Here is a 27,780-nt window from a genome sequence, read left to right as displayed (position 1 = left end):
GATAATTTAAATATTAATATTTTATTTAATTTATATATTATTATGATTAATTTTTTATTTTATTTTATTTTATTTTTTTAATATTAATAATTGGTATTGTATTAAAATGTTAATAATTGATGATTTAATTATTAATATTGTTTATATAATTAAAATGATATTATGATTATTTATTTTTAAACATTAATAATTTATAATTAAATTATTAATATATTTTTATTTTAATTTATTTTTAAATATTAATAATTGATAATTTAAATATTAATATTTTATTTAAAATTTAATATTAATATTTTAAAATACTAATATTTTATTAAAAGTTGGAATCAATGGAGAGAAGGAGGAGAGAGAGAAAAATAATATTTTATACAAATAAAATTGTAATTTTTCAAACTTATAAAAGGTGTTTTTGTCTTTATCATTTTTTGAGTTTATTCCTCAATCATGGAATAGCTAATACCATGGGAGAGGGTGGTATTAGCTATTCCTTAGTTTTGGATGATTTTGGAGAATAGTCATTCCTATGGAATGGCTATTCCATGGACTATTTCTCAACCAAACAAAGGAACCAAAATTCCTTGAGAATAAGCTATTCCCCTAACCAAACTTGCTAGTATAGGACTTAGCATAATGATCTGTGACCTTCTAGCAGAATAGGAATCATTAAGGCCATTTAAGAATCTAAAAACCATATCTTTTTTATACTGATTTGAGTATTTCTTGAAGCAATTAGGATTGCATTTCCCACACTCACATTGTGGCAGCGGTCTACAGTTCTTCATCTCTGCCCAAATACTTTTCAATTCTATGAAATAATATCTGCATATATTGTTCCTTGAGTGGCATTCCCTAGAGTGAATTATGGGTTGCAGACCCTTGTGTCATCAGGTTGTTAGAAGTTTTTTTTCAGAATACTCCAAATTTTAGTAGCAGGATCCATATAAAATATGGTTGACGTTATTGGTAGAGTGACTGATTCTAGGATCTGGGCTACAATAAAATTGTTACATCTAGTCCATGAATCAAACAAAGGATCTGTTACAGTGGGCTTTCTAATGGTTTCATGGAGAAAACATAGCTTATTTCTAATCGAAATGGCTAAAACAAAAGATCAACTCCATGGAACATAATTGTTGGTACTAAGCTTAAGAGTAATAACCATTGAACTAGAATGATCTGATTGATGCAAAAAATAAGGTGATTGTGGATCTAGAGTCGGTGAAATTATAGTCTTAGAAACTGTAGATTCTTCCATCGAAATTAGAAATTTCAAGCTCAAAACTGAAATTCAACAGATATTCCAAAAAAATGGAAAACAAATCACTTACTGATTAAAAATGTGTAATGAGAAAATCAGAATCCCTAACCTAATTTTCTCTGATACCATGATAAAACCAAACAAAACTAGAGAAGAAAAGCTTGAGAAGACGATGAAGCAAGTCAGTGAATTGTAAACTGAATTTTTTATTAATGAAATCAATCATTAAAAGGTTTACATACAAAATCTCTCAGCCAATAAAAAAGTTGATTTCTCAACTAACTATACAACTAACAACTAACTTGAAAAGTTATTTATAGCACGATAAAACTTATTAGTAAACTATAATTCTTAAAATTACACCATCTTACATAAATGTTACACGTGTACTATCCTTCATCCACTCTTCTAAACACAAGAGTTCTAATTCAACCAAATCTTCAATACTCAGAAACTCTGTTTTATCAATCTGGACTTGAATAACATCTTCAATGTTTAATAAGCTAGATAACTCACTTTAACATCCTTGGCGCCCACCATCCTACTAATCAAAGGCCCCACAAAAGATTGCAAGTTTCCAATGTTTGAACAATCGAATATAAAAGACTTTGGTTATATATGCCACTGGCAGTATTGAGCTAGTTTTCACCACCTCGCTTGTTGCTTTCTTCCATAATCATTTGAACTTTTCAAATGCTTGATAGGCCGTTGTGCTTGATAGGCCGTCATGCTTTGAACTTTTGGGCATGAAATGTTGTATAGATGTGAAGCAAATTAGAATCCGGTGGCACATCCAAAGCTCCAATATTAAACAACTAGAAGTCGTGATCATTGACTGCGAGGCTTATATACTTTCAATGTTTGATTCTAATGGGCTGTTTCAGTTTAGTGGGCGGTTTCAGCTTCACGGGCTGCATTGACAACGACAAACAGCATCGACGACGAGCTGGCGGGCGTCTACGTGGAATAAGCATGTGAAATACGCATAACGCTTTGTATTGAATTGATTCTACGCATTATTTATTAAGAAGAGGGGCAATTTTTTGGTGGGGGTGCACTTTCACACTTGGACCAACAGAAAACCAATGGACGTTGTTGCTGAGTGGAACATGAGTTATCGACGTGTCGATGAGTGGCTGTTGATTTCTGACAGCAGCGAACATAAGTATATAACCGATTTTACCGTTTTAGCCCTCAAACTTTCACACTTGGAGCAAAAGCTGTCTAATGGACGCTTATCTCGGATAAGATAATTATTTTGTTAACGTAGAAAACTATGTCACTAGGTTTCCAATTTCCAGGCACCAAATGCTGATTCCCCCAATGGAAAACGTTTTACCATTTACCCTCGATCTCTTTTGGGATTTACAATGCTGGACGTAGCTCGTTTGTGTTTCTATATGTAGCAGGATTCCTACCACTATCTCTTCCTAACCTAGAAGTACTAAAAGTTTCAGACAGCCTTTTCCCACCAGCCACCATGCCTCAAGCAAAAAAGATGTTCTCAAAGTCACTGACTGACACTGACATAAAAAAAAGGTTGGCGATCCCGGTAAAACTCCTGCCTTCCTTACCAGATTTCAATAGAAGCCATGCCGTGACAATTCCCCTTATGTATGGCACAAAGATGTGGCCAATTGTCTGCTCTGTCCGCAAGAATGGGTACAAGAAACCTGTTTTCTCTCGTGGTTGGAGAAATTTTGTTATTTGCAATGATTTCCATGTTGGCGAGGAACTCACCGTGTACAAAGTGAAAGATGAAGCAGGCGCTTTCCACTATAGGGTTGAAGTGGAGAAGCCAGCCACACCATCCGCGGCTCTTTCTGCTGGGGCTCTTTCTTCAAATCATGAGATAGATAAAACCACTGGCACAAGCCGCACAAAAATCGGCAACTTTAGGCACAAGCAACAGCAACGTCGTAAGGCTGATGCACCAGTCAAACAGGAGGGAGCTTTCATGGAACTAGCCGATGCTGCAGCTGATGCACCGGTCCCTTTCGTTGATCATGTTATTGCCAAACCACCTGGAGGGATATTTGCCACTAGTGTGATTGATGAAGCGACTAGTAACCCTTACTTCAAGCTTGAACATGAGACAGAAACGAAGTTGGGTATTTGCATTACCATGGTGCGTGAACCACCGCTCCATGCATGCTATATGACCAAAGAAGAGAGAGACATCAAGGCGCCCTTTGATCTCAATGGGGGTGGTTCACTGGCCGCCTATTGCACTAGTCAAGCTGTTGGAGAAGCATATTCCACAAGTACTGGAAGGGTTAGCTTGGACTTGGTTCTAGGACAACCCAGTCCATATGACGGAGTAGCGAATTTAGATCTGACTTTGGCACAGCCCGTTGCCGCTACGATAGACGGCAGTGTTTGCTCACTCAAAACCATGGTAGGAAGTTACGAGTTCAAAGAGAGATAGAACAGCAGTACGGGAGCTTCTCCAAGCCTGTCAAGGTGGAGGGTCATAGTCCAAAGTGAATTCTGCTGAATAAGGCCTTCTGTTGATCAGTCCAATTTCGTATTGTCTCGTCTTGTTTTATCTCCCGCTACTATTTAACTATAGTTTCTGGAGAATTGGGTTGTGGAGAATAATGAAGGAGTAATTTTAACATACTTTACATGCTTTTTAATCTTTTGGGTTCTGTTTTTTTGTTTTATTATGTTTTCCATGTTTATCGTATTATATAGTAATAATTGTAAACTTGTGAGTTAAGGATCTACAGTTTTGGTTTTTTCTAAGAGTTTTTGTTTTTGTTTTTCTTTTTTTTTTTGAAGATGATTGGTTTCTTTCTTTGCCGGTGGAGATGATGGATTAAAGTAGCTGTTTGATTTCATATTTTATGATTTGATTAACCCTTAGGGGCATTGAAAAGTCCCATAAAGGACTTGTTTTTTTTTGTCTTTCTCAAGCCCAAGTCGTTGCCCACCCGTTGACCTGCTTTTAAAGCTCATCCCTTGATCCTTAAAGGGGGCCGGTGGATTAATCAGATCCAACTTTATTGTCAGTTCGTCGGCCGGTAAAACTCAACCCTTTCAACAGGATATGGAGCTAACTATCTTGTTATTTCAGCCTACATCAGTGAGTTCTCCATACAAGTTCTTTTTTGTTGGTAAACTAATTAGCATTTGCTATTATTTCTTGGTTGCAGCCAGATCTTGTTGTTTTCATGGGGAAATACCTAGGTAGCCAAATACCTAGTTCCTTGCTCCAAAGCTTGAAGCACCCACGTATTCTGTATCAGAGGAAGAGCAGAAGAAGCACCAATTGGTGCTTCTTGTGCTCATCTTCTAACAATCTCATTCATCTTGCCAAATAAAAATTATGTAGCAGATTAATTACTAGTATAGTTTTGTTGAATGATCGAATTTCAATAGTTTCGCTTGTTGATGTTCAGTTCCATTTTTATTTTCCTTTTTTACTTTGAGTAATTTCCTAATTCTCATTGTGGTAATAGTGATTCTTTCATAAGCACAAGGCGGATCTAAAATTCATGGATTTGTATAAATATTGTATGCTTCAGATGTTTTTATTTACTAGTACCTTTGTAATTTTAGATTAAAGATTCTGTAATTTTTGTTTGATTAATACCTTTTTGTTACTTAATTTTTCATTATTTACTTTCTGGGTTTCAAAATTTTCTACAGAACAAAAGAAAGAGGTAGTGGAAAACAAAATCATAACTCAAACAATTGACAATTGAAACAAGCAAGAAACCAAAAATTGACTCATGCTCCTGTTTTATCCAAAACTGTTGGAATTCGGTTTGATATGGCTTGTGTTTTAACAGAGTTTTCCCAACCAACAGTGTGTTTATAAACTGCCACTTGCTCTGTTCTATCTACATGACAACCTGTGTTGCTACCGCTGCCATCTTATGTCGTCTGCCCCTGTCAGTTTTATGTGCATTTTGAGAACATATTGATGCTGGTGTTATTATCCGTGTGATCTACATTGTAACATTGTGCTGTTGCTGGCATCTTATTTCTGGCACTATGCTATGGGGCTTGCCCACTCTGTATTCTGGCTTCTGATCTTCTCCGGTATTTGGTGTACTTTGCTATTTTACCCGAACTCTGAAGGAGCTTGCTTGACTGCATGATAAGCTATCTCTCTAGCAGAAGCCTTCACCCCAGCGATGAAAGTTGCTGTATGATTATTGCACTGCTGTATTCTTCCCAGGTGGCATTTTTATGATGTTTTATACACTCTCTGCCCGATGTTGGCTGTTACGTATTTCACTATTTCCAGGCAGCTATGTACCGGGGGATGCCTTCTCTTTCACTGATTCTTTGTTGATAAGTCTTATCAAATTTCTGGTACTCAATAAAATTCTACTGTTGACTCGGAAAAAAAAGAAACCCAAAATTTACTTGGCATGAGCTGATCTGATTACAATGCCATGTTCCTAAATTTTCTCTTATTTCTTGGTTGGTGATTTGGGGCTGATTGAGTACCTTGTCATGACTTTGTTGAATGTTCATCTTTACAGTAATTTTTTTTAAATTCTTCTTTTTTTTATCAATTAGTTATGATGCACGAAGGGTTCTTCCTTCTCTTTTTTTTCTTTTTGTTTTTTGCTAAGCTATAACAAACTAAGTTTCCCATTAACATCAACTTTTATACATTTTAATTTTTTAAAGACGTCAAGTTGCTTCTTAACTCATAACAAGTAATTTTTTCTCAGCAATTCATAACAAGTAATTAGATCACAATTAGATAAATCATTAAGTTGGTAATTTAATAGATATAATAACCATAAAACTAAAATTAAATTGTGCAAATAACCGAATAAAACAAATATTACAGTTGAGGAGTGGAATTGGTGAAATGGATTTGAAAGCAACCGGGATTGGTTGCACTTGCGGTTAGTGCCCAATCATCAAACATGTTGAAAATGAACAAAACTGGTAAGGTACTTTGAACGGATTATTTGATGCAGTCCAATGATGGAAGTGTCTTTGTCTCCTTCTAGAAAGAAACTGATCGAAAATGAATTTTTGATGACTAGATCGAAATGCCTTTCTAGAACAATGGTAAAAGCCTTTCGGGAAGGGTCATGTCTGCATTTCTACTATGTTTTTACCCTGTGGAAAAATTAGATTCCAAGGGTATCAATTGCCACGAATCTAATTTGTCCATGCTAAACAGGGAAGAAATTTATATTTTAATATATTATCACGTTATTATGTCAATGTCACATAATATTATTATATCAGCATGTTAAAATTTATCAAGTCAATATTAATGTAATCACTTTTAATCATAAATATTAATGATATTAAAAAATTAAAATATTTTAATTTTCAAAATCGATAAATTAAATTGATTAAATTTTAAGTATACAGATTAAATTAATGAAAATACATGAATCAAAATTAATTATAAGCCAATGTTATTTAAAAAAAAGAGAAATTATAAGCAAATGGTGGAGTTTCTACTGTCCATATCAAACAACGCTGGTGGCACCAAGGTAACAGTACTTAGCTGACAAATTTATGCAACAAAGAGTCAAGTCGACTAGAGGCAACGTACTGGGTGTGAACACAATCTCAATAACAAAAAGGTAACTTTGCTAGAGAAAGGTTCAATTGAGGTCAGAAAATCAAATAGTGGACTCAGAAAGCGACTGGAATACGTTGCCCGTGTGGCCGGTGCCCAATCAAAACCCACCTTGACTGTGGAATTGAACAAAAACTATCAACCACACGCATTGGTCAGGGCCTTTCCGGATGTCTGTCTTTCTGCTACGTTTGACCCTTTGAATAAGAAATTTGTCTTGGAGAAAATTAAATTGAACGGCATCATTACTATGAATCCTACGCCTAGCCCGAGCTATAAGTTTGCTTATGATCAATGGGTAATTGGAAAGAGATTACCATGAGTCTTGGGCTTCATTCCAGAATAATGCCAACCTTTTTTGCCTGGTTACTTAATTTGAACCAGGTGTTTGGACGATGAAAGAAAAAATGAATTAACCGGAGGAATAGTCTCATTCCATTTACAAGATACCAAAAATGACACGCAACTATAGGATTTGGCAATAAAATTTTTCGATGACAACACCAACATATCTGACCGCACACAAAAAAAAAAAAAAACAAGAGCAAAGTGAAGGGTTGAAACATTACTAGTTAGTCAGTTAGTCTTAATCTAGTCTAGAAAATTAGGAAAACTCATAACCAATCAAATTGCAGTAGTTGACTATTATGATTAATTCATAGTTTCTTAAGCAAAAAGGTAATATATAACTCCTTTTATAAAATTTTAGTTATGTTATGGTCTTGATGGTTCTAGATAAAAATAGAAAAGGTGCAGATGTCTTTAATTTTGGCATGGAAGCAGTTAGCCAAGTGAGAATCATCATCCTCACACGGCATCGTGAATAAAAAAATATTCCATATTTTACTATCAATTCAAAACGGTTGTCAGTTCGTTTTGGAAGTTTACGGAATTGAGCAACCGTTTATTTTGTTTCAAAGAGAGCAACCCTTTATTTAATGAAATCTAAAATGACTTATAAAAAAAAATCGAAATAAGTGCTAGAAATTTGAACCTGCTTGATTGATTTGGAACAATGGATATAGACAACGGTGGAGCTAGAATATGTTTAAAAAGGAGGCCAAACAGAAAAAAACACTAATAGTTAAAAAAAAAACTTTTATATATTATTTAATTCTTAATTATCTAAAAAATTAAATAAAACTTACAAGACAATGAACATACAAAAAGATCTTTCAGGAGGCTTAACCCTGGCCTGCAAGTGTAGACGCAAAACCATCAGTTTGCCGACTCTTTACCGGCACAAAATCAAAATTAGCCACCACTATCCACAAGCTCTACCACCTTTTAGACGTTTCCATCGAATCCATGAAGTGTCTTCTTATCTTGTACAACCCCGATTTCGGCAGCGCCTTTGATGAAATCTTTCTCTCGTTGCCTCAATTCCTCGGCAACGATTCATCTACTCTTTCGGCCTGGTCTTGCATGGTTACAGAAAAATTGATTTGGCAGCTAGCCCCAATGCTGAGTGAAACTTCTCCACTTGAGCTGAAAATATGTTGTGCGGAAGCTTTATCGATGCTTAACGTTGGGAGCGTTCTAAATAGTAGTAGGATGATAGACGAGACAGAAGCATTAATGTTTTGCTTGGCTAAGTTGGTGGAAGCGGAGGATGGTGAATTCCAGTACAATTGCTTGATGACTATAATGGAAATCACTGCCGTAGCCGAATCGGATCTCGATCTTAGATGCAAAACATTTAAGACCAATTCTCCTCGTGCAGAAGCTATCGTTGAACAGCTCTTAAGGGTGATTAAAGAATTAGAGGATCACCCTAAACTGCAAGTTCCTGCCATCAAATCGATCGGTTCCTTAGCGAGAATTTTCAAAAAACGAGAAAGTCATCACGTGATTAGTGTTTTGGTGTCGCAGCTTGGCAATCTGCACCAAGAAGTGGCAACGGAAGCTATCGTTGCTTAACAAAAATTTGCCTATCCAGGCAATTATCTTTGCAAAGCGCATTCAAGGACAATGATCGAGTTCAACGCTGTAAAGCCTTTGATGAAATTGCTGAGAGATGGTGAAAGGACACAGCAGTTGCATGGATTGGTGCTTATCTGCTACCTTGCCGTGAATGCTGATTACAGCTGAGGCTATGGAAGAAGCCAGGGTCAGGACTGCCATACAACAATTATTAACTAGAAAGGGGATGCCGCACCGGCACGGTGTTTCACAGCATCCCGAGTTGAAGGAATTGGTATCCAAGGCCTTGTGGTATCTGACATTGTATTATAAATACTAAAGAGAATGTAGTTCATCAAACGTAGGCAGCATTAGTATTCACTTGTGTAAATATTAACAATATCATCGTCTAATACGTATACTTATTAATTGGTACTAAATTAAAGAAACTCCCCATTCCTGATAAGAATCCTGACGCCAAATCTCATCTGTAATCAGAAATATTATCTCCTCCCCTAACAGTTTCGAGATCTCACATCATTTGTTACTACATAATCCACTTCCCTTGGCATTTTATAATCCATCTCTCTCTTTCTGTATCTCCCCATATTAATGAGCAAAGCAGGGTCAAAGGACCAAGTCCGTGAACCCAGATGATTACTGTTGCAACACCAGCATGTTTGAAACAAAGTTATCATCAACACAAACTGAGCTAAGCTTGGTGTGGATAGCGATTCTATGTTCTCAACGTAGTGGTGACTTTCACTGTTGTGTTTTACAGTAGCTTAATGCCGTTGATTATAAGTTCCCCCCTTATGTATTTCATTTAGCTTGGTTTAGGTTCTTGAGGACTGTCTGCTTTCTGTTCTGTTATAGATGAAAATCATCCAGAAAAGAGAATTGAGGGAATGTGGACTCAATACGAAAACTGAACTATACATGCATTGCCTTGCCTTTATCCAGCTCTGTCCTTCTATCTTATAATTTCCATTGTAGATTTGTAGTTTATCCAGTTCTGTCCTCTATCTTGCCTTGTATTGGACATCCCGGCTACATTTGATGACATAACGATGAGCATATTCCAGGCCGAAGCAGAATGGATTGATGGCAATGGTTAGTAACCATTTTGAGGTGCGGATGGCATTAACAAGGACAGTTCTTCTCAAATTATTTGCTTTGATTTGCTTCAGGATCTCTGACTTTTGCAGACTTTTTGCTTGTTGCTTTAGCTTTTAGGCTGTCTCTTTGCTGCCTTAGTTGGGAATGCCCTTAAGGTTACGGAAACGAATTGTACAATTTCTTGATTTTGTCTATGTACTGGGACTAACAGAATCAGGTGCGGCAGCCGCAGTCACAGTCAGAGCATCTAGCACACCAGAAACAAATGCTGCTCAGTCAACAGAGCAAGTATCTAATCCAGCAATTCGTGCTTCTTGTGCTCTTCCACTGATAGAGAATAGGTGGGTGCTTCAGGTTTTGGAGCATGAAAATGAAAGAAAAAAGAAACCAGAATACTGTGTTTTAATCATCTATATACAATATGTATGATGCCAATATAGCAAGCAACTAGGAACTTGCTTGGTATTTCCCTATGAAAACAACAAGATCTGGCTGTAACCAAGAAATAATAGCGAATGCTAATTAGTTTACCGCAAATCTACAGGGAGGCAAACTTTTCCGCTGACTCTCACACAAAGATTGGAGTGGACAGATCGACTATGTTTTGCGCATGCTGGTGAGAAGGCCTTGAATTGCTGCAGCTACCACTGAAGCTGATTTCACTACCCACCTCTGTTTTGGAGCTACTGCCTCTGCCCAGTTTTGTCAGAATTGCTGTGACTATCTTCTCCTCGCAATCCCGAGTGTTACGAGCAGGCCACCTATTATTTATTTCTCGTAAAGTGGCATTATTTGATGATAAATCAAAACGCTGTATTTATTCTTTCTTCTGAGTTCTGGTGTTTAGTGGCGATTGTAATGACAATTGGCCGTTTCATTTCCTTGGACTGTGAGGCTATTTCAGCTTACTTTTATTCATAATATGAACCTGTTTGAGCAAAAAAGAAAAAAAAATGTATAAAGAGCTCACTGATCTAGGATGAAATAATCAGACAATTAGCTCCATATCGAGTTGAAATTAGCTGAATGGCAACAAGAATATTGTCAACTCAACAAAGAAAAAAAGACACTAATCTCCTCATTTAATTAGCCTGTCCTATAGCAAAGTTGATCAAATTCCCTCCAAGGATACTGATTTTTTGTTAAACTAAAAATATTTATTAAGCAATCGAGAGTTTACAAAACTAACAAATAGCCAGCAAAGCAAAGAATAAAGCACTGGGATGAACTGACAAAACCGTCTAACATAAAGACCAAGCACCAAAGAACTACAACACCACCTCTAGAACACTTGTCAAAAGTTACAATATAGCTCCCAAAAACTCCAGCTAAGATGTTGCATGCAATCAGACTATATCAAAACCATCACAATGGGGAGCATCCATCATATATACACCGTATTAAATCTGCTGGGAAGTAAAGTCCCAATTTCCTAAGGAAGTAGATAACTTAGTTGTTAAGTATGTTATGCTCTTAATGGTTCTTTCTAGATAACTTACTTTTTGGCAGGCAAACATCCTCGGTGCAAGCAACCTCTCTATACTAATCAAAGGCCCCACAAAAGATTACTAATTTCCAATGTTTGAAAAATCGAATATAAAAGACTTGATTATATATGCCACTGGTAGGGTTCAGCTAGCTTTCACCACCTTGCCTGTTGCTTTCTTCATAGTCATTTGAACTTTTCAAATGCTTGATAGGCCGTTGTGCATGATAGTGCGTTGTCCTTTGAACTTTTGGGCATGAAATGTTGTATAGATGTGAAGCAAATTAGATTCCGGGAGCACATCCAAAGCTCCCATATTAAATAACTAGAAGTCGTGATCATTTATTCCGTGGCTTATATAGTTTCAATGTTTGATTCTAACAGGCTGTTTCATTCTAGTGGGCGATTTCGTCTTCAGTGGGCTGCATTGACAACGACAACTAGTGCCCTTTGAAAAAAGAGATGAAAACGTCGCATCGACCACGAGCTGGCGGTCATCGACGTGGAATAAGCATGTGAAATATGCATAATGCTTTGAATTGAATTGAATCTACATTTTTGGTGGGGTGCACTTTCACACATGGACCAACAGATAACCAACGGACGTTGTTGATTTCTCAATGCAGCGACCACCAGTATAGAACCGATTTTACCGTTTTAGCCCTCAAACTTTCACACGTGGAGCAAAAACTGTCTAGTGGACGCTTATCTCGGAGAATATAATGATTTTATTCACGTAGAAAACTATGTTAGTATGTTCCAGTTTCCCAGCAGCAAATGCTGATTCAAGCAATGGAAACCGTTTTACCATTTTAGCCCTCGAAAGTGTTCCATCTCTTTTGGGATTTTCAACGTTGGACGCAGCTCGTTTGTGTCTCTATATACGGCAGGATTCCTATCACTATCTCTTCCTAAACTAGAAGTACTAAAATTTTCAGACAGCCTTCACCCACCGGCCACCATGCCTCCAGCAATAAAGATATTCTCAAAGTCACTGACTGACACTGACATCACAAAAAGGTTGGCGATCCCTGCAAAAATCTTGCCTTTCTTACCAGATTTTAATGGGAGCCATGCCGTGACAATTCCCCTTATGTATGGCACAAAGATGTGGCCAATTGTCTGCTCTGTCCGCAAGAATGGGTACAAGAAACCTGTTTTCTCCCGTGGTTGGAGAAATTTTGTTATTTGCAATGACTTCCATGTCGGCGAGGAACTCACCATGTACAAAGTGCAAGATGAAGCGGGCGCTTTCCACTATAGGGTTGAAGTGGAGAAGCCAGCCACACCATCCGTGGCTCTTTCTGCTCGGGCTCTCTCTTCGAATCATGAGATAGATGAAACCACTGGCACAAGCCGCACAAAAATCAGCAACTTTAGGCACAAGCAACAGCAACTTCGTAAGGCTAATGCACCAGTCAAACAGGAGGGAGCTTTCATGGAACTAGCCGATGCTGCAGCTGATGCGCCGGTCCCTTTCGTTGATCATGTTATTGCCAAACCACCTGGCGGGATATTTGCCACTAGTGTGATTGATGAAGCGACTAGTAACCCTCACTTCAAGCTTGAACTTGAGACAGAAACGAAGTTGGGTATTTGCATTACCATGCGTGAACCACCGCTCCATGCATGCTATAAGACCAAAGAAGAGAGAGACATCAAGGCGCCCTTTGATCTCAATGGGGGTGGTTCACTGGCCGCCTATTGCACTAGTCAAGCTGTTGGAGAAGCATATTCCACAAATACTGGAAGGGTTAGCTTGGACTTGGTTCTAGGACAACCCAGTCCATATGACGGAGTAGCGAATTTAGATTTGACTTTGGCACAGCCCGTTGCGGATATTCGATAGACGGCAGTATTTGCTCACTCAAAACCATGGTAGGAAGTTACGAGTTCAAAGAGAGATAGAACAGCAGCACGGGAGCTTCTCCAAGCCTGTCAAGGTGGAGGGTCATAGTCCAAAGGGAATTCTGCTGAACAAGGCCTTGTGTTGATCAGTCCAATTTCGTATTGTCTCGTCTTGTTTTATTTCCCGCTAGTATTGAACTATAGTTTCTGGAGAATTGGGTTGTGGAGAATACTGTAGGTGTAATTTTAATATATTGTATATGCTTTTTAATCTTTTGGGTTCTGTTTTTTTGTTTTATTATGTTTTCCATGTTTATCGTTTTATATAGTAATAATTATAAACTTGTGAGTTACGGGTCTACAGTTTTTGTTTTATTATTATTATTTTAAAGATGATTGATTTCTTTCTTTGCCAGTGGAGATGATTGATTAAAGTAGCTGTTTGATTTCATTTTGTATGGTTTGATTAGCCCTTAGGGGCATTGAAAAGTCCCATAAAGGACTTAGTTTTTTGGTCTTTCTCATGCCCAAGTCGTTGCCCTCCCGTTGACCTGCTTTACTGCCTCCTCCCTTGATCCTTAAAGGGTTCCGGTGGATTAAATAAAACCAACTTTAATGTCAGTTCGTCGGCCGGTGAAACTCAACCCTTTCAACAGGATATGGAGATAACTATCTGGTTATTTCAGCCTATATCAGTGAGTTCTCCATACAAGTTCTTTTTTGTTGGTAAACTAATTAGCATTTGCTATTATTTCTTGGTTGCAGCCAGATCTTGTTGTTTTCATGGGGAAATACCTAGGTAGTCAAATTCCTAGTTGCTTGTTATGGATGATTAAAACACTATATTCTGGTTTTTATTTTCATATCCTTGCTCCAAAGCTTGAAGCACCCACCTATTCTCTGTCAGAGGAAGAGCAGAAGAGGCACCAATTGCTGCATTAGATACTTGTTCTGCTGACTTAGCCGCATTTGTTTCTGGTGTGCTAGATGCTCTGACTTTGACTGCGGCTGCTGCAGTTGATTCTGTTAGTGCAGCAGCAATTGGTGCTTCCTGTGCTCTTCTTCTAACAATCTCATTCATCTTGCCAAATAAAAATTATGTAGCAGTATTAACTAATTAATTACTAGTATAGTTTTTTTGAATGAGCGAATTTCAATAGTTTCTCTTGTTCATGTTCAGTTCGATTTTTATTTTCCTTTTTTAATTTGAGTAATTTCCTAATTCTCATTGTGGTAATAGTGATTCTTTCATAAGCACAAGGCAGATCTAAAATTAGTGGATTTGTGTAAATATTGTATGCTTCTGTTGTTTTTATTTACTAGTACCTTTGTAATTTTAGATTAAAGATTCTGTAATTTTTGTTTGATTAATACCTTTTTGTTACTAATTTTTCGTTATTTACTTTATGGGTTTTCAAAATTTTCTACAGAACAAAAGAAAGAGGTAGTAGAAAACAAAATCATAACTCAAACAATTGACACTTGAAACAAGAAAGAAACCAAAAATTGACTCATGCTCCTGTTTTATCCAAAACTGTTGGAATTTGGTTTGATATGGCTTGTGTTTTAACAGAGTTTTCCCAACCAACAGTGTGTTTATAAACTGCCACTTGCTCTGTTCTATCTACATGACAACCTGTGTTGCTACCGCTGCCATCTTATGTTGTCTGCCTCTGTCAGTTTTATGTGCATTTTGAGAACATATTGATGCTGCTGTTATTTTCCGCGTGATCTACATTGTAACATTGTGCTGTTGCTGGCATCTTATTTCTGGCACTATGCTATGGGGCTTGCCCACTCTGTATTCTGGCTTCTGATCTTCTTGGGTATTTGGTGTACTTTGCTATTTTACTCAAACTCTGAAGGAGCTTGCTTGACTGCGTGATAAGCCACCTCTGTAGCAGGGGCCTTCACCCCAGCAATGAAAATTGCTGTATGATCATTGCACTGCTGTATTCTTCCCAGGTGGCATTTTCATGATGTTTTATACACTCTCTGCCCGACATTTGCTGTTATGTACCAGGCGATGCCTTCTCTTTCACTGATCCTTTGTTGATAAGTCTATCAAATTTCTGATACTCGATAAAATTCTACTGTTGACTGAGAAAAAAAGAAACCCAAAATTTACTTGGCATGAGCTGATCTGATTACAATGCCATGTTCCCAAATTTTCTTATCTCTTGGCTGGTGATTTTGGACTGATTGAGTACCTTGTCATGACTTTGTTGAATGTTCATCTTTATACTACCTTTTTTTTTAATTCTTCCGTTCTTTATTAATTAGTTATGATGCATGAAGGGTTCTTTTTTTTTTCTTTTTGCTAGGTTATAACAAACTAGGTTTCCCATTAACATCAATTTTTATACAATTTAATTTTTTAAAGACGTCAAGTTGCTTATTAATTCATAACAAGTAATTTTTTGCTCAGCAATTCATAGCAAGTAACTATATCATATTTAAATAAATAATTATGTTGGTAATTTAATCGATATAATAACCATAAAACTAATATTAAATTGTGCAAATAACCCAATAAAACTTTCACAAATTTGCTTCAAGTGAAAGAAAAAAACCAAGAAGTTAAAGCTGACGACAATTCGTACATACCATATATATCCAATGAACAAATATGTTTGAAAGAGAAATGAATAAGGCGTAAGCAGCAAGCCGAATGAGCTAAGCAAAGCTGGCAATCTCTTTAATTTATTTAATATTCAACTCTATCGGGCGATGGGCGTACGTGAACCCCAAAAAGACCCTTGCCTCTCGCGAGTCACCCACACCATCTGTCGATACATTCCCAGTTTGCACAAAACGATGGCACGCTCGGGCTGCTGATCAGGAATCTACTCTGCACCAAGTACGTAGTTAAACTCATCATTGGAAGCAAAGCAAAAATAGAAAAGAAAGAAGTTTCTAATCTTCTCCTTAACATCCGGCGCTTGTGGCAGAACATGTTTTTCTAGTAAAACACAAATTCATCATCCTGTATGTCTTATTTGATCGATGAATCTTAATCAACTGTACTGGTGGAGCCAAGAGTCAAATCTCAATTAACAGCAGAAAATTTTCAAATTTGTGCAGCAAAGGGTCAAGTCGACTAGAGGCACTTTTTCTGGATGTAATTGAATCTTCTGAGGTGAGGAAAGGCACTCACCTTTCCTAGACATTATCTTGGACCACAATTTCTTCTACATTGAGCATGGACAAATTGGATTCCTAGCTAAAATCGAAGTACCAACATTTATCTTAAACCTTTAACCCTTAAAAATTGAATTATATACGAAACTTAATAAATAATATAATTTATAAATAAAATAATTAAAATATATCGAAGAAATTCAAGGAGAGTACCACAACCACATGAATCAAAATTAATTATAAGCCAATGTTATTTCAGAAAAAAAAAAGAAGAGAAATTATAAGCAAATGGTGGCGTTTTCTACTGTCCACATCAAACAATGTTGGTGGCACCAAGGTCAAGTCTAAAAATTAACAGCACTTAGCTGACAAATTTGTGCTGCAATGAGTCAAGTCGACTAGAGGCAATTCACTGGGTGTAAACACAATCTCAATAACAAAAAAATAACTTTGCTAGAGAAAGGTACAACTGAGGTCAGAAAATCAAAATAATGGACTCAGAAAGCGACTGGAATACGTTGCACGTGTGGCCGGTGCCCAATCAAAGCCCACCTTGACTGTGGAATTGAACAAAAACTATCAACCACACGCATTGGTAAGGGCCTACCCGGATGTCCGTCTTTCTGCTATGCTTGAGCCTTTGGGATAAGAAATTTGTCTTGGAGAAAAATTAGATTGAACGGCATCATTACTACGAATCCTACGCCTAGCCCGAGCTATAAGTTTGCTTATGATCCATGGGTTATTGGAAAGAGATTACCATGATTCTTGGGCGTCATTCTAGAATAATACCAACTTTTTTGGCCTGGTTACTTAATTTGAACCAGGTGTTTGGACAATGAAAGAAAAAATGAGTTAACCAGAGGAATTGTCTCAATCCATTTACAAGATACCAAAAATGACATGCAACTATAGGATTTGGCAATAAAATTTTTCGATGAACACATCTGACCGCACAAAAAAAAAAAAAACAAGAGCAAAGTAAAGGTTAAAACATAAATAGATAGTCAGTTAGTCTTAATCTAGGCTAGAAAATTAAGAAAACTCATAACCCATCAAATTGCAGTAGTTGACTATTATGATTATAGTTTCTTGAGCAATAAGGTAACAGATAACTCCCTTTTTAAAATTTTAATTATGTTATGGTCTTGATGGTTCTAGATAAAAATAGAAAAGGTGCGGATGTCTTTTGATTTTGGCATGGAAGCAGTTAGCCAAGTGAGAATCATCATCCTCACACGGCATCGTGAATCAGAAAATATTCTATATTTTACTATCAATTCTAAACGTTCATCTGGAAAACTTTTGTTCTTTTAGGAGGTTTGCGGAATTGAGTAACTTTTTTTTATTTTTAAAAAGAGCAACCCTTTATTTAATGAAATCTACAACGACATATCAAAAAAATAATCGAAATAAATGATAGAAATTTGAACCTGCTTGGTTGATTCGAAACAATGGATATAGATTGATTGAAAAACTTTTGTTAAAGATTGTGGACTTGATCAACCCTCTGTTTAATGAAACCTACAATGATTTATCACAAAAAAAAATTGAAATAATCTATCATAATCTAAACATGGTTGATTGATTCAAAAGAGTCGATGTAGACTGATTGAAAAACTTTTGTTCCCTTTAGAGGGTTGTGGAATTGAGTAACCCCTTATTTAATAAAATCTACTATGATTTATATAAAAAAAAAATTCCGAAACAGCCCATAGAGATTTGAGCTCGGCTGATTAATTTGAAACAATCGCTGTCTCTTAGACGTGCCTCACTCCTCGATTCATTAATCTGAGCTGCGTCACATATTGCATTCAAAAAAGTCATTTTCACGTTCGAAGTAACACTTCGTGTTTGAACATACCAGTAAAAAATTTGCTAAGTTAAATAAATAAATATATACTATATAATAATCCAAAATCGATATTAGGATAACTACAAGATTAACTGCCTAATTTGATTTTTGTTGAATGATTGAATTTCAACAATTTCTCTTTGATCTTTTTCTGAATAAGTTAACTGCTCGTAGAGCTTATTTTATTTTAATGTCTTGTTGATGTTGATGTTCATATCCATTCCTTTTCCAATTTGAGGAATTTTTTTTTCTGGGTGTATAATTCTTTCAACCGTCAGAAATTATTTTGGAGATAGTATTAATAGAAAAGTCATCTGGTTCGTCAACAATTCAGGTAGTTAACCCAATATTGAAGCATCCTATGTATGTTGCCAATCACTTGCAGTATGGTGGGCTTACAGATGTTTCTCCATCTGTTCTTTTTTCTTTTCTTTTCCTTTTTTAACAATTGATTAAATCTGTTATCTTCTTAAACGCTTTGGTCAATTAGTTACTGATCTAAAATTGTTACACTCTCCGCTGAAAAATCAGAGATTCCTCTACTGTCAAGTCAAACTCGAAACCATAAGCAAACCAACACGAACCCAAAATCAACACCATGCAACCCACGTATCCATCTTGTCTACTCCCCTTTTTGCAATACGTTGGAAGTGTTTTCACAAGGATTAAGCAGATACTGAATAGTAACCATTTGGCTCAGAAGGATTGCAGTCATCTTGGACTCAAAGATGAGTTTCTTGGTGATTGGAAAACAGAATTTTCATGGACTACAGTTTGTTTGAACAGGAAGCCTTTGTCAGTCAATCTTGCCAAGGTTTGCCTTGAGACTTGAGTGCTTACATGCAATTGTTTCATATTCGGAGGGAAAAGGAGAATCCACTCTTCATCAGAAACAACACACAAGAGAAGAAGATCAGATGTTCTCCTTAACATCGTTCCGGCGCTTGTGGCTGAACATGTTTTGCTGGCTTCTTTTTTTAACTGATCACCAATAGTCAAAACAAAGTGATCATCCCTATTGGACTGGAGATATCTCAAACCAGTCAAAAGAATGGATTGGAAATGGTGGAATGGATTTGAAAGTGACGGGGGTTCATTGCACGTGAGGTCAGTGGCCAATCAAAACCTACAATATCGACTGTTGAAACTACACTCATTTGATTCAGTCCAATGATGGAAGTGTGTTTAATTTTCTCCTTCTAGAAAAGAAAACCATCGAAATGAATTCTTGATGATTCCATCGAGAGCCTTTCTAGAACAATTATCCCAATGGTAAGGGCCTTTCGGGAAGGGCAAGAAGGCTTTCTCAGAGAAAAAAAATTCAATTGAAAGGTATCATTGCTGCGACTCCCTAATGTAAAGGAAACTTGTGCTCCAAACCAGCGCCTAGCCCGAGCCAAGTCGCACTTGTCTAGAGCTATAAGTTTGCTTCTTGTCCATGAAAAATTGGTAAGAGACTACCCTCATACTTGGGCTTGATGCAATGAAAATAAAAAATTGGGCTGCTCTCCAAGGGAGATATAGGCCTAGTTAATTTTAGGACTAGGGAGGCTAAGCCTCTTACAAGCCTTAGCATCAAGCCTGTTAGTCCGTATTGCTAAAATTGATTTTTTTTAATCTCAATTTTAATGAATTTAACGTTATATTTTTATTAATAATCAATTTAAGATACCATAATAATGAAAAGATTATTTTTAATTTATATGACGTGATATTTTGACGATGACCCATCATGCTAATGTGGATTAATTTATTGATTTCTTGATCATCAATTTAAAAACATTTTGAAAATCAATACAAAAATAATTATTTTTAATAGCACCTTAAATTAGCAACGTACATGTGATATAAGTTAAAAGAACATTCGTCTTCTCTGAAAATTTTCATTTCCTGAGTGCCCAACTGACGACCATCTAAGATTGGCTTCACCATTGTAAAACTACTAGCAAGAGGGAAACCAAGGAAATAATCAGGAACATCAAAATCATTTCTTGATAATAATTGCTCCAAACAATGCTGAAATGTCATCTATGGAGGAAAAGTTTATCAAGTTTCTGAAGCACTGTCTTGGGCTTCATTCAAAACCCACAATGTTGTGATGTTGGAGAGTAGCTAACGTAATGAGAACTAAAATACATTGCTGTGAGGATATAGAAACCAAGGAACTAAAATCCTGCAAATGCCAATAACACCCAACTACAGTAAGGATTCATATTAATAGAGTCCAGCCGGGAGCCTATAGAAAAATGAAAACATCTAATGCCCACGGGTCATCTTCATTCTTGGCATTGCCTTCTTCATCTGACGAGTACGATCTTTGGCTTCTTTCTTGCGAACCGCATCTGCACTGAGCTTTGCCTCAGCCTCCTCTAACATTTTTTTCCTCTCTGCCTTCTTTTTCTGCAAGGCTTCTTGCCTAGCATTTTGAAGTTCTTTGTATGCCTCTTGAGCAGCCTTCGCTCTAGCTGCTTCAGTTTTTGATCGAGCCTGTAATAGGAGAAAAAGAAAAAACAAAACAATTTTAAGAATATTATGAAATTGACATATTGTATAATTTTTTTTAGCATAAAGAAACTTCCAGCTGACCTACCTGTGAGCTGAGCTTGTATCGGCCAATTAAATCAATGTAGTATGGTACAAGAGCCACCAAGCGAGTCATGTCAGCCATGCGGTTGGCATCAGGAAGACCAAACTTGAACAAAAGCATCTTCTTGTGTGTGCCAGGATGTTGGTCTGAAAAATGCATCGAAATGAAATCCTTTCCATATTTCTCAAAAGCTTTGTCACCAAAAACCTGCAGGTTATCAGTAACAATTGATTAAGCACATGTAAAAAAACAACTGGTAGAGCCGTCAAGCAAAGTTGGAGCAAATCTTAGTAGAACAAATATAAGGTAAAAGCATAATCATCAAAAGGCCCAAGAAGGTAGTATGAACCACAAAAGGCACTAGACACCATGGTCATATCATCTTCAGTAAACTTGAATGTAAAGATAATGGATGTATGGGAAATCCCTAAGACAAACTCTGCTACAAGTTCCCACCCATCCAGTCCACAATCAAGAAAACTCCTGCTCCTAACCACCATTGAGTCCATGAACGAAAATGACGGGAGGAAAGAAAGGGCATTGACCATACAAGACTAGGAAACTAACAGAGAAGAAATCCTTGATAAACTCGTCACAAAAAGTTCTTTAATTACAAAGTGAAATCACCAGCAAATTAAGCACCAACATGTCATTTAGCTACTAATGTAGCAATGTTCTCTCAGTTCCATCCAACTAACAGAAATACATGTTTGAAGACTCATTAAAGTGACTGTTCATCATCTGCCCCCTCAAAACATAAAATCACATGAAAATCCTATCAGTTGGTTCCCACTTACCATGAACTATTGCACACAACCCACTTAGGGTCTTTTAATAAGCACAAAGGACTCCCATCCGCACAAAGGAATGACAGCAACAACTAAAAAGGTTATGAATTCCATTGATCAAAATAGGCTAACAAACCTGCCAACTCAAACTAGGTGTTTATACAAATTTACTTTAAGCTAAAAGATATGCCCTTAAACATTCTGCACTTATCATAAAATCAGGTATTATTCATGTCAGCACTGACTTCTTGGAAAAATAGCCAATTTATTTTTTATATGCTTGCCTCTAAATCTGATATCTGCTAATCTGCTAAAGTACCCTGATGCTAATACAAAGGATCCTATGGCACTAAAGAATCACATAGTGTGTGAGTACAACAAGCAGCCCTGTGCAAGCACAGAGAAGATTATTTCATAACATAAGATATAACAGATGAAAAGCTATAATCTACTCTACCACTTTCAAGGACTAAAAATCTCATCATCCAACATCACAGAAATAAAAACATAACAATTTAAATTAAAATCAAAACCTGTCACAAACAAGCACCAACTACACTACTGCATTGGTTCCCCAAAAGATGCACTTTCTTTACCATCAACCAAAATCTCATAGTTCAAACAAATCATAATAAATCCAATCATGCAACAAATTAACATATAAAAGATTTCATTAAATCAAATCAAGATCTAGATCAGAAGTCAAAAGTTTGATCAACCAACCAACCTGCTCAAGTACAGCCTCTGTGATCAAATCCCCAGCAACCTCCTTCGATTCAGAGATCACCGAGAGTTCCTCTGCCACCCATTTCCTTCCACTAGGATTCGCCACCAACCCAGCAAACCTCTGCAAATCTCTAACCTCTTTTTGCATCCCTTTTGCCGCCTTCTTCTTTGCCATCGCAAAAACCACCTGGTCCATCGCTTCCTCATTCATATAAACCTCAAAACTAATCTCATCCTTACATGGGACCACCAAATTAAACAGTTTCGATATCAAATCGTGCCTGCTCTTCAGCTCCATCGTTGCTAACAATCCCTGGCAGTATCTTCGTCCACTGGCATAGAATTTGAACACGTTTTGCCCTTCTTTTAACAGTAACGGCGAGTCCTCCGCTTCTCCCACACCCAAAAGACTGAAATTTTTCTCAAAGATTGAACCTTTTGTCGCAAATTTCGCTGCCCATGCCAACGCAAGGTTCTCGTTTTCACGTTTACCAGTGAAGTAGTTGATTACAAAGGCAATCAAGAAAGCCCCGCAAATAATCTCCACCGTAAAGGACTTCTTCGAAACAGCAGTTTCTTGGGGTTTTGGGGTTGTCTTTGGATCTGAATCATCGGGAGTGGCATTTTCAGTAACTTTTGGAGGTTCAGGTGGCGGTTGTTCAACGGGTAAGCCCTCGAATTCATCCTCATCCCAGTACTCGAAAGTGGTAGTGGATGGCTTCTGAAGATCCGATTGGGGCAGGGGATCCGAAGTGGGAACCGGGTTCGGATCGGGATTGGATTGGGTTTCGGGATCTGGGGTGGGCTGTGAGTCGGACTGAGTTAAAGGAGGCGATCGGATCGCGTGGTGGTCTAAGGGTTCTTCGTCGACAGCGTCGTCGTCCTCGGCATCAAATCCTTCGAAGTGGGAATCAGCTAGGACATGAGAGAAAGATAGATGGGTGATGAAAAGACATAGGAGGAAAAGCAAGTGGAACAAAGAAAAGGATTTGCCTTTGTTCATTTTGGAGTGGTTTGTTTTTTTCCCTTCTTTCTCCTTATTTTCAGAGGGAAACGAGCATACCTGTGCTTGCGGTGGGCCGAGGAACGAAGACTAAGGGTGAAGGTAATATTAATGGAAGACGGCTGATAAAACATCATCCAATCTTAGCTATCCACGCACTCGGATAAACCATCCTAATTGTACTTTGCTATGTTTGCCTCTCCCTACTAAACACCTACAGCAATGAGATTATGCAATAAATACCATGCATAACTTTGATTTTAGTTAGTAGAAGCAATTTTTTTAATTAAAAAAAGAAATTCGACTTTTTTAAAGAAAAAGCAAGAAATTTGCCTTTTGCATATTACATTTACATGAACTTTTGAGTTGAAAAATTAATTCTTTTCTATTATATATTTCTTCTCCTTAGGTTAATGTCATGAGTTCATAATTTCAATTTAAAATATATGTTGTTAAGTGAAATAAGACGTTTTATACTATTCTTCCATTCATAAAATAGAGAGATTTGTCTTATTTTGAGTCTAATTGGATTATAATATATTTAAACTTATTTCAACTTTAATATCTTTTACGAAAAAATCTCATATTATGAATAGTTAAGTAAATCCTAATACTATTTGTTACTAGTTTACATTTTTAACTCAAAAAACATAATCATCAAATAGAGACAAATCTGTATTTATAATATAAAATCCATCTCTTTTCTTATTTATGTTAAATATGTGACATGAATGGGTGTTTATAAGACTGTTTTAAAAAAAGTCAATGTTTTCATTTTTTTTAATTTATTGTTTTCATTAAATTTAATAGAATATATAATTACAAGGCATCAATAACAATTTTTCTAAACAAATAAACAGCTTGATCAATATAAATCGATAGACACAAATTAAAACTTTCTTTTTTTTTTTCTTTTTGCCAAGTGATGGAGATTAGAAAATAGAAACCAAGAATCAACACGAAAAGCTTGTTGCCAATCTGACCATGCGGATTTCAGCCTTCTGAATCCAAAGCTCAATCGAGTTACAATCATGAATGACTGCAACAACAAGTACTTGCAGCCATTGATAATACCCTTTAAACTAGCTTGAGTTGAACAATTTTTAACTCAATTATTTATCTTCAATTTTTCTTCGATTTAGACTGTATAGAAGGGATTCTTTTAAGACACAGAGATACAGTGTTACAACAAGTAAAATAAGATGCTGAAGGTGATGAAAAGAAAATTTAAAACAATTCCTAAAGTATTAGTGTTTTAACATGCCAAACATTTTTCAAAGATAAAAGCAAAAAATAAGAATCCTGCTGGAGCAATGCTCTAGAACATCTTCAGGGGGGCAAGTCTTCGAGGGTCACGAGGGAAAAGTGGAGTTTTGCGAATGTTATCCAGACCACAGAACAGCATCACTATACGCTCCAGTCCAGCTCCAAAGCCACCATGAGGACCAGCCGGACCATATCTGATAGAATCAATATAGGTTGATATTGATATTGTATTGACATCAATTCCACATGCCTGTGCACGTTCTTCCAACATCTCTGGTACATGGATACGCTGGGCTCCTGAAATTATCTCCTCCCCTCGAATGAAGACATCAAATGATTTACTATAAAGGGAATTATCGAAGCAAGGCATGGTGTAGAATGGCCTTACAGCCCAAGGATAGCGATGCAAATTATAGAATTCAGTACCATACTTCTCCAAAACTAGCTGACCCAATTTTCTCTCCGCATCTGTATTTAAGTCCCCAAGAGGATCAACTTCCATACCAGCATCCTTCAGCATCTGAACTCCTCTTTCAAATGTAAGTCGTAGGGTTTTTGGCTTGTACTTCAAAGGTTCAAAGGGATACTGCCTCCCCACAGCTTCAAGTTCCTTCTCACACCTCTCATTCAAACTATCAAATATTGTAACAAATAATCGGTCCACAAGGTCCATCACCTCAGCGTAGTGCTTCTTAATCCTCATTTCAACATCAAGACCCGTAAACTCACACAAATGCCTATGAGTGTAGGAATGCTCAGCTCTAAAAACGGGGCCGATCTCGAAAACCCGTCTTTGTTCACTACAGATTGCCATTTGCTTGTGAAGTTGAGGAGACCGAGCCAGACATGCAGGTTGCCCGAAGTAGTCAAGCTTAAAAACAGCAGAACCACCTTCACTAGAGCCTGCTGTCAGTTTTGGGGTGCAGATTTCAACAAAACCCTCAGATAGCAAGAACTGCCTGAATATCTGCAGAATTTTTCAACTTGTTTGAGAAGCCATTTACAAAGTTTAGCAACAAGATGCATGTGGGAATTAAAGTAAGCAAATAACAATAAGCTTCAGCATGGAGACCACATAATATAGGGTGAATGAAATTAAATCAACCATCACATAGTGAAACCACTCTCATAGTTCAACTTGAAGAACTTAAAACTTGAGAGAAATGCATTTCAAAGCATATCCAGACCTATTAAATTAGAAATGTTGCAGACACAATAACATGCATCAATTATTGTAGTCATATAATTTTAAAAAAGAAAAGGTCATAAGATTAGCAAAGACTCGAAGACATACATTAAAAACTTGGACTCGGATGCGGATAATCCCTTGATTAGCAGAGGTTTGAAGTTCAATAACCCTCTAGTCCAAACGTGTATCCTGATTGACACGAGGAAGTTGCTGTCCAGCCTGTAGTAGATTAAACGATGAATAGACATATGGTTGAGAATATTAATATGTATAATATATTGAATCCCAAAATAAAAAGGCATGAATGCAAAGAGGTATATAACATACTTGCAAAGCATTTGCAATTTCAACATCACTTCGAACAGCATCCTTAATAATAATGGGTAAGTTGGGCATGGCTTTAGTCACACAATATAATTTTCTGACTTGAATTTCGACCTGCTGGGTGGTTCCCTTGATGGGATTCCTTGGGACAGATACCACACCGATTACATCTATTATGGTCCCTCGGTTAAGTCCAGCTACAAACTTCAGCATTCGACGACTCACACCCGCTGATTGCGGTGCAGCCAAGCACTGGACAGTGAATAACTCCTCCCTCACCACCAAAAAGGCCATATTCTTCCCCATCGGTCGTGTTGTCTGGGCTTGCCTCCGTATTAGCACCTCCTTGTCCTTCAGCTCCCGGGTAAGGGCTCCAACTGCAGTCCAATCCATGGAGGCCACGGATCGGCTCCAATTGCCAGCATCGGCTTGGGAATCGGACATGAGCTCGGGGAGAGGGACGTCCCCACAGTTAGAGGAATGGGGGTCCTCCTCCTCAACGGAGAAGGAAGAAGCCGAGGAGGCCAAGGAATCCTGTCGACGACGCAACTGCTCCAGATTAGCAGCTTGTTTTTTGGTGACTTTCTTGCTCAATTGCTTCTGTTCCGTTTCCAATGATATGATGATGATGTTTCAAGGTTTATATGGTTTATGTCCTACTCAAATACAAAAATAGAGAATAAGTTACACTTTAAAAAATGTTATTATTACATGTTTGGTCTAAAAACATATTGTTATAGTTGAAAAAAGTTATTACACTTTTAATTCCAAGAGTTTATATTGTAGTGAAATAAAAAGAAGTAAGTTACATGCTTTAACAGAAGATATTACACACTAAAATTTTAGCAACAAATGTTGCATGTCAAAATCAAAACTTCAACATCAAATATTATACGCCAAGGCCAAAACTTCATCACCAAATATTACACATCAAAGACAAAGCAAAAAATGTTACATATAAAACTTCAGCAATAGATGTTACATACCAAGATCAAAATTTCAGCACCCAATGTTACATGCCAAAGTCAAAACACCAATGTCAAAACAGAAGATTTTACACGTCAAGATCAAAACTTCAATACTAGATGTTACATATCAAAACTTCCTGCTTCTTATTGATGTTACACATCAAGACATGAATCACTTCGTTACGTGCTAAGGCATGCTCTACCAGACTTGAATTATTGAAAAACTCAATACTAATAAACTCAAGAACCTCTTGTTACTCATCATGCCATACTTTTTGGTTTATAAATAGACAATAGAGAGTTTTGTAAATATAAACTAATAAATTTAAGAATATGTTATTACTTTCCATGTTATATTTTTTGGTCTGTAAATCGACAAATATTTGACAAGATGACGAGAGATAGAAAGACGGTAATAGTGGTAAAATTAGAGACAACTGGATAACGAGAGAGAAAAATAGAAAGTAACAAATGGGTGGAGAAAAAAATTGAGAGCATTTAATTTATTTGAAATAGTTTTAAGAGTATTTTTATCATTTTATAATTAATTTTGGTTAAAAACAGTTAAATTTATTTTTATAGTTATTCTTGAAATCGCCTTATTAGGAAATTATTCTTCACAATTTTTTTTAAAAAAAAACAAATATTTTTCCTAATAGGTTTAGAGTTTAAGGTTAACAACTAAAGATAGTTACAGCCTTATTAAACCTTTGTGGTAACTGAAACATGCATCTAATACTGTTTGGTCGGC

General features: G+C 36.8%; 1 protein-coding gene, 2 long non-coding RNA genes and 1 pseudogene across 3 annotated transcripts; 2 read left to right on the top strand and 2 right to left on the bottom strand.

The window, feature by feature from the left end:
* LOC108660590 lies at positions 4,118-5,672 on the top strand. Its single transcript, XR_001926381.1, has 2 exons — positions 4,118-4,284; positions 4,417-5,672. It is a non-coding gene; the product is annotated as an uncharacterized LOC108660590 (long non-coding RNA).
* Positions 13,638-15,440, top strand: LOC18607203. The gene is made up of 2 exons (XR_001926418.1): positions 13,638-13,877; positions 15,048-15,440. It is a non-coding gene; the product is annotated as an uncharacterized LOC18607203 (long non-coding RNA).
* Positions 20,145-23,406, bottom strand: LOC18607202 (uncharacterized protein At5g49945). Its single transcript, XM_018116354.1, has 3 exons — positions 22,281-23,406; positions 20,769-20,972; positions 20,145-20,665 (listed from the first exon to the last, which is right to left on the bottom strand). The coding sequence occupies exons 1-3, from the start codon at positions 23,280-23,282 to the stop codon at positions 20,435-20,437; spliced, it is 1,437 nt and encodes a 478-aa protein (XP_017971843.1). The 5' UTR covers positions 23,283-23,406; the 3' UTR covers positions 20,145-20,434.
* On the bottom strand, positions 24,601-26,682 carry LOC18607201 (annotated as a pseudogene).

Source organism: Theobroma cacao, chromosome 2, assembly GCF_000208745.1.
Source record: "Theobroma cacao cultivar B97-61/B2 chromosome 2, Criollo_cocoa_genome_V2, whole genome shotgun sequence".
NCBI classification, from domain to species: domain Eukaryota; kingdom Viridiplantae; phylum Streptophyta; class Magnoliopsida; order Malvales; family Malvaceae; genus Theobroma; species Theobroma cacao.
Note: the sequence above shows the minus strand (reverse complement) of the source record. Positions and strands in the feature narration are given on the sequence as shown.

Excerpts from the sequence above, each read along its gene's own strand:
- LOC18607202 (XM_018116354.1), bottom strand. The coding sequence starts at position 23,282 with ATGAACAAAGGCAAATCCTTTTCTTTGTTCCACTTGCTTTTCCTCCTA. Across the intron at positions 20,973-22,280 it reads CAGAGGCTGTACTTGAGCAG|GTTTTTGGTGACAAAGCTTT; the intron begins GTTGGTTGGTTG and ends GATAACCTGCAG. Across the intron at positions 20,666-20,768 it reads GATACAAGCTCAGCTCACAG|GCTCGATCAAAAACTGAAGC; the intron begins GTAGGTCAGCTG and ends CTCCTATTACAG.